Raw genomic sequence first — 7722 nt, 5'->3', positions numbered from 1 at the left:
GGGTGTGTAGGGGTTCTGTTTCCGATTGATTAAACAGTGTCCACGCACTTATAGAAAATTCTGGTTTCTATCAAATATGTGCTCGATTGAGTGCCGGCATCCGAGTGTAGTCGCGTCATTCCCAATTCGCACGAGTAATGCCCGCAAGCCTCTCTCTCTGTCCACATTCAAAGACAGACAGACAGAGCATTGTCCCCCATTTTTGCTTATTGTCCGTTCCACAACACAGAACTTTCGCTACAAATTACGATAGATGTATGAATTTTTTTTAATGAGATATTGACGCCAAGAAAGCACCAAGTCAACAATCAGAGATTGCAAAAGACGCAAAAATCAAGCGTTAGATGCAGCACGGCATCTTTTTGCATGAACCTTTTATCAGCGAGTCAGGGGGAGGCGAGATTCGACAACAGGGCAGGGACGCAGCCAAGAATGCTAACAGTTCCCTCCGAGGCCTCGCACAAAGAAAATATGCGGAGACCAGCCCCGCGCAGCCCATCCAACGCTTACCAAGTTTAGGCGCACCTTCCAATCTCGTTAATGAGGGTCGACCGGATACCCTGTCCGTCATCTGGTTAGCGGGCAGATCTTGGCAACAGGGCAGTCCCACTATCAAAGCAGTCTCCTTGCCTCCCTCATCGTGTCCGCGGCTTACATTTCGCCGTCAAAGTCCACCTTGGTTGCCACCAATGCCCACCCATCTCCCCCAGAATCCATTTGTGCACCAACGTGGACCTTTTCGTTTTGATCTCAGCTGAACCCAATTTGATCAAATATGGAATAACACTTATGCCATACTTGCCTAGTATACGCTCCCGGACGGCCCCCAAAGGAGATTGCGTCCCACCAATAATGGCATCGAAATTCGGCACATGTGCCGGAGACCGTACCGGAAGGCACCTCGCAGGAACGGATAGCACCCTTTCTGCATCTGCATAAAACCAGTCAACAATCCCGTCTTTGCATCATGATCTTGATGATGTTTGCCTCATCTCGCCGACAGCCCTGAAACTACCCGCTGCCCACCGCGAGCTACAAGCTTGTTTTGCCAAAAACAGCCGACTCAGCCAAAGCTAATCCCTGTCAATAAACAACGTCCCGTCACTACTTCAGGAAAGATGCTTCCCAAGATCTTCACTCTCCTGGCCACCGCCGTGTCGGCCGTGGCAGCCGGACCCATCGCGGCTCGGGACGTCATCAACCACGATGCTGTCGTCGGTTTTCCGCAGTCCGTACCTAACACCAACGCCGGTCGAAACATGCTCCGCTTCAAGCCGTGGCTCAAGGTCTTTAGCGGTTGTGTGCCGTTCCCTGCTGTGGATCAATGGGGCAACACTGGGTAGGTCTTGCTTCTTCTCCTCTTGTAGTCAAATTCTTTTTTTTTTGGCTTAACTAACACGGTTATAACAACAGCGGCGGCCTCAAAACATCCGGCGGCTCCTCATCCGGCTGCTCCAGCAACCTCGGTCAAGTTTACGCCCGGGCGGGCACGCAGGCGGGACGCGGCGCCATCATGTACTCGTGGTACATGCCCAAGGACTCGCCGTCTCCCGGCATGGGCCACAGGCACGACTGGGAAAACGTCATCATCTGGCTCGACGATGTCAACAGCGCCAACGCTCGCATCATCGGCGCCTCGGCCTCGGGACACGGCGGCTACGACACGAGGAACAGCATCGCCACGGACGGCGACCGGGCCCTGATCCGCTATTTCAGCAACTGGCCCCTCAACCACCAGATGGGCTTCACCGGCGACAGGGGCGGCGAGCAGCCGCTCATCAGCTGGGACACCATGACACAGGCCGCCAGGAACGCTCTCGAGTGGACCGACTTTGGCGCCGCTGGTGTGCCGTTCAAGGATGGCAGCTTCCAGAACAACTTGGCCAAGGTTTTCTGATGTGCTAGGTTCTTGTTCTGTAGCGTTTAATCAATTTAGTATATTACCTCTTAATCCTGTATAAACTTTTATTGCTTAATGCCACTTTCTTGGACTATACTATACACTTTAAATCGCTTGCATCCGAAACTTGGTCTGTGCCGCCATCCAGTCTGGGGGGAATTCTCCCCACATGGATCCATGATAATTGATTATGATTTTGACGATCTTTCCCTACCACGGTGCCACAGTCCGCCACCCCGCCAAGTATTGATCATGTCGAGTAATTTGCCGACGGAAGAGGAAGGTAAACTTGGTTTAAAGTACAAATGATATCTTGTCTGCTATAGCAGTCAAATTTCTGCCAACCACCTTTGCGATCGACAAAGTCACTTGCCTGTTTTTTAGTGCCTATCTTTTGTCCAAAATGGGAAATTTTCAAGTGACCTTCTCGCCTAATCTAAGCCTGTGACAAGTCCCGATCTGGACACGATAACCCCAGCGGCCACTTCATATCGCCAATGTTGTATCCAGAGGCCGCATCATAATTTTTTTTCGTACTCTTCATGTCGTGACTTGATCATCCTTTTGAAGCGCTCATGAGGCGATTCGGCCAAGTTTGGGTCTCTTCCCAACCATCGAACGATCCCCCTTCTGGGCTCATTTTTAACACCCCGAGGGCTCAGGAGGGCTCTCGCTTTTCTGGCAGCTTGAGACTCTCTGCCTGAATTCGTTAGGCTTGTCTTCAGGAATCAGCTTATAAGCCCCGTCGCTGGCGCCGTCCTCCCACCGATCCTGCATTTCTGAAATAATTGGACTGACAATATCGCAGGCGAACTCGCAGAGTAGCTCGACTTCCTCGACCGTCATATCCTTCTCGTCTTGTCGAAGTAGTAGGACATCTCCTGTGTTTTCACCATTCCAAAACCAGGGGCCTTTTCCCTGAGCTGGTCCATTGTCGTCAAGGACCATGTCCACTACCTCCATGATGTTGTTTTCATTTAGCACAACATTCTGGCCTCTGTCGGAAAGACTTGGAAGTCCCAGGTGGACGAATAAGGCTGCAGCTTTTGGATTGTAACTTGAGCTCTTTGCCAAAGGCTCCCTGGCCCATATCAGCAGGCTCAGTGGTGATGTCGTCATTGTTGTATTGAGCCTCAAGTCTGCAACCATGTACAGGAAGCCCAAGCAGTCTGGGAGCTATCCGAGTTCTGAAAGTTCTCCCGGAAACCTCTGGATATTCCCACCTCGCTGAATTCGGGAGCCCCATGCAGAAATTTCTGGCCAAGGCAGTTGACACGAACGCCGTGCAAGTCACCGGACCGAGTGAGCTGCCCTCACTTCGTTCTCGAAATACGAAGCCAAGTAGTCTATTGCGAATCGACAATCCGCAAGGCTGACATCTTCGTATTCTGTGGTTCGGCTTTCCCCCCTTAGAACAACGAGGGGGCCCCTCCAGCGAAACGGGATTGTGAAATGCGTCCCGGCCATGGTGTGGATGCATTGATTTGGGGGACATGGATGATCGCGGCAGTAATTAGTCAAGTCATGGTCAAGCTCAAGCTCGCGTCGGCGGATGTATTTGAAAGAGATAGTGCAGCCAACTCCATGATCCGGGCCAAGAAAGGGATCAAAGTCAGGGGTGAAGTACATGGACGGGATCAATCCGAGTTAGTCACCCAACGGGCTGTGTTTTCGAGTTAGCTTAATCTCAACCCAGCGTAGCATTGGCACTTTGCTATCTTGGGGAAAGTAGACAGCCATTTTGAACCTTGAGCTCGGCCGAGGGGACATTGTTGCAAATTGGCTGCATAAGGGCTTGTGACTTGAACTGTCTATCTCCTGACACCTTTTGGAGCAATAGGTTATACTTTTGCACCCAGAACAAAGCTCCAAAGACCTTGATGGGTCCTGGGCCTGGAAGATGACACAAAGTGTCGCTATGTTCCTATAGTATATGTCCTCTCCTTGAGATCGAGGGTCATGTCTGTTCCTAAAAGTCAGAACCGGCTAGCATGGGCAGAATTCTTTGGCACGGGCAAGGAAGGCGCACATTTTTGATCGTACCTCTTGTAACTCGTCACTCATTTCCTTGGCCTTTTGACGGTATCTATCGAGGCGAAAGTCCGATATGCAGCTAATCGTTGTCGACTGGGCTACAGCCTGGGTCAGTAAACCAGGGGTGTCTTGCGGCAAGATGCGAATGATTGTCAAGCTTTCCAGCGGCATGGAGAGCCCATGAAGCAGCGTCCTGGGGATCCCCGACAAAGAGAAGCATTCTCCGTGGCGACCCCTGACCCGGAATGATGGTAGCCCCGGAGCAAGGTCCAGAAACGCCTCGCACAGCAAGCATGCCTTTTTATTACAGCCAATGTAGGGAAACGGCGTCGCTTTCCCGGCGCTCATAGTGTAGTATTTCTCCCACAGCTGGACCTCGGCATGGATATGCAGCTTTTTTTTTCCATAACGCCTAGACTAGTGAATGAAGCATTGTTGAAAGCTCTGTATCTTCTGCCTAGGTTTGTTGGGTCTCGAGGTAGCCCAAGTCTTTGCCATGCCTCTTTGAGAGAGACTCGAAACTGCTCATCTAACGGCACCGCTAGAGTAGATGCTGGAACCATGTACAATTTGAGATTGAAAAACTGTGGATGTACTCTGGTCATGTCGATTAAAAAATGTAAGTTGGTAGCTATTCGAGCAAGGAACCGCAAGGCTCGGAGGATGTCTTTCCCGCGACTGTCTTCTTGCTGGCTGCGCGATAGCCTGTCACGGAAAGTAGGGCAGCGCACAGTCGTGGCAGCCAATGTCACGAGTCGGTCAAACGACATTTGTTGCAGCTGTAATGGGCCCCGAACCAGATCAACGAGCTGGTCAAAGTCACGGTGGGCATGACAGGAACCGTACATGTACCCTCGCGTATGAGGCAGACAAGATGTGCAGCATTCCTGTAGAAACTGCATCCCAGTACTCTTGTTGGTGGCCACAAGCGATCGCAGCTTCAATATCCATTTCTCTATGCGCTCAGAGTTGTATTCGCAATTCACTGACAGGGACGCATCCCACGTCGAGCACGAACAATTGATGATAGTCCAAGGAGTTTCAAACTTTGCTCATACCATGAAAGCCTGCAGCTTGTGGAAATAGATTTCGTCACGCTTCAAATCGATCGCTTCGTTTCTTTCGACATGAAACTCAACGCCGTCCTCTTGCTCTTGAAGTCCCACCGCTGTGACGATCAAGGCACCTGGAGCCGGCGAAAGAATCTCTGCAAGGCAGTCAAGAAACTTTCCCCTGCTGTCTTTGGTCGATTCTGCAAGCAGACTTAGTGTATCCGTGGGCGCGCCATCTTCACCTTCAGCTACGTCCCAGCCTTCGTCCGAGTCGTCTGTTTAAATATTGCCTCTCATCGTGGGCTTGTCTGTGGATACCGCATTTCGCTGAAGAGATGGTTGGCTGCGCCCTTGGGTGAGGAGACTGAGGATATGGGCTGCCCAGACCATGCGGGAATATGCTTCATCCGCATCCATATTGACCTTGAGTAGACAAATCCGAAAATCATTTACTCATAAAAAGTTGCCGACGTATTTTTCCAGGCTGTGCGCGTTTGCAGCAACCACCTCGACCGAGACTTGACTTGCTTATCCAAAAGGTCAGCAACAAATGCAAGGTAGAAAGCTTGAGAGGTTCAACATGCGTTGTTGGCAGTACATATACTTAATATAATGGTTAGACGACGGTATAAAATCGTTATTAACGCCGTTACGGTTAACGAAATTTATTTGCCAACGAAGTAAAAGATAAAACAATTAAAAAAAATTTAAAACGTAAGGTTAAAATAAAACGATGGTTAACAATTTTAATAATAATAATAATGAAAGAAATATTTATACGCCGTGAGAACGTTAAAAAACCAAATATAACGGCGAAAATTGTGTTAAAGCCAAATTAATAGGTAAAAAAATAAACGAACCGAAAATAAAGGTAAAAAACCAAATACAAAAATGCCGAAAATTTAATTAAAGAAGTATTAAAAAGAAGATAAAAAATTACCACCAATTCGTAATAATCTTATAACGGGAAGAAACGTGTTTTTAAACGGAAAAAATTAATAAGAATTTCTAATCAATTAAAAAAGCGTTATCGTAATTAAATAATAAGTTAAATAAGTAAACGATCGATACATAAAATTATTAAAATTTATTATTCTCGAAAACGGGCGTTAAAATTTATAATTTCGTCAATAAAAAGTTTCGGACGGTTAAAAAAATAAAAAAACGGCGAATAAATATTAAAACCGTTTTTAAAATATTCGAGAAACAGTATATAACCGTTTCCGTTATTTTTTAAATTATCGGCGGTTATGAAAAGTGAATTTTAAATTATTAAACGCGTGAAAAAAAATTGCCGGTATTAAAATAGGAATTTATACATTTAATTTATTAATTAAATAACAAAATACGGGTTTTGCCGCACGGGCCAATTATACGAGATTTACTTATTTAAAATGATGGTATAAAACGGAAAGGATATTTAAAAGTTTTTCTCTAAATTATTAGATAGAATATGCACAATGTACCTACGTTATCCTATAACAACGTTTCTTAATCGATCAGCATAACGAAAGGCCTATTAACAATAAGATAAACATTACTAATACAAGATATGAGTGTGGAAGTAAAACCATCGTTTGTGAAGATTATTTCGAAACGGCCGAAGCTGGTGCCCACCGCTATAGTTGCTCCAGAGACGTTACTATGGTATATCGAATGTCACATATTTTGACCATCAAGTAATTCCTTCAAGGTCTACGCACCGAGAGCCATACTGATGGGAATATTAGTCCTGACCAATGCTCAGAATTGATATAATGACCCAAAACTACGCTTGCAGCTATGAGAGCTTTTGAGGTCAGCTGTATGAGTTGTGCGCCCCTCAAGGTCCTGATCTGTTCATTGTTGGCTATTTTGTTCCCAATTGGTAGGTACTGTATCACGGTCAAACATGACTTTTGCGGGGGGTCCTGTTCTTCTGTGCAGGCTTTTTTTGCAACGCGAGATACCAAAGAACGTGTCATCGAAAATGACAAACAAACATCTGGAAAAGTCACGCAATCCCCGGTGCAGAGATCACAATCAGAATCGGAGACTTTGGCTCTCACAGGCTGGAGGCTTGGCAAATTCAAACGTCTTGGTCTAGGTTGTCGGCCGAACTTTCGATCGCCGAGTGACTGACACGCTTGACCCGCGCTTGTTTGGTCCCCCAGCCCAGTAGTGACCCTGTCAGTGCTCTCAAGCTGTAGCCTAGCATGGAAGCCCACCACGGCTGTGTCGAAGCTGCTGTACAGTTTGATCCTAGTCAGCTCGGCTCTCTCCCTCGTGCCAATGTGCCCTTCCCTTGACAAGCGTTCGCCACCAGCCACGAGAGCCTGTTTCCATCGCATGCATCATATGAGCTGGAAGATGGTGGGATCAAGCGCGTTAATATGGAGCATAGTAGACCTGAGTTCGGTTATGTGTCACGAGAAAGGTTGCGCACTCGTTGGCGTAAGAACCGATAGGAAAGCCCATGTTTCTTATGGGGATGATTCACCCAAGTACGCAGGTTAGGCAATGCAAAGTTCAAAGCCGAAAAGCGTGTTGGAAATTGATCTTGTGTGCACAAAACACCAGGTTATGCTCGGTTTCCATCGTATATCATATATGAGACAAGAAATCATAATAATCCAACCCAAAACATAAACCGGTACCATCAGTCCTTTCCTGAATTGAGTGGGGCATCACCACCTAAAAGATCTCAGTCAGCAATTCAGTTCATCGGCTTTTGCTTTGGTAATAAACGAGTACTAA

At 47.3% G+C, this 7722-nt stretch overlaps 2 protein-coding genes across 2 annotated transcripts; one reads left to right on the top strand and one right to left on the bottom strand.

The window, feature by feature from the left end:
* Window positions 1-938: 938 nt before the first annotated feature.
* On the top strand, window positions 939-1897 carry PgNI_00042 (uncharacterized protein; the record flags this gene model as incomplete). The annotated part of the gene is made up of 2 exons (XM_031120126.1): window positions 939-1339; window positions 1414-1897. The coding sequence occupies exons 1-2, from the start codon at window positions 1119-1121 to the stop codon at window positions 1895-1897; spliced, it is 705 nt and encodes a 234-aa protein (XP_030986041.1). The 5' UTR covers window positions 939-1118.
* A 645-nt stretch (window positions 1898-2542) lies between these two features.
* On the bottom strand, window positions 2543-3019 carry PgNI_00041 (uncharacterized protein; the record flags this gene model as incomplete). The annotated part of the gene is made up of 1 exon (XM_031120125.1): window positions 2543-3019. The coding sequence occupies one exon, from the start codon at window positions 3017-3019 to the stop codon at window positions 2543-2545; it is 477 nt and encodes a 158-aa protein (XP_030986052.1).
* Window positions 3020-7722: the final 4703 nt, after the last annotated feature.

The sequence above is a fragment of the Pyricularia grisea genome (assembly GCF_004355905.1).
Source record: "Pyricularia grisea strain NI907 chromosome Unknown Pyricularia_grisea_NI907_Scaffold_1, whole genome shotgun sequence".
NCBI lineage: Eukaryota > Fungi > Ascomycota > Sordariomycetes > Magnaporthales > Pyriculariaceae > Pyricularia > Pyricularia grisea.
This window is presented reverse-complemented; position numbering and strand designations above follow the sequence as displayed.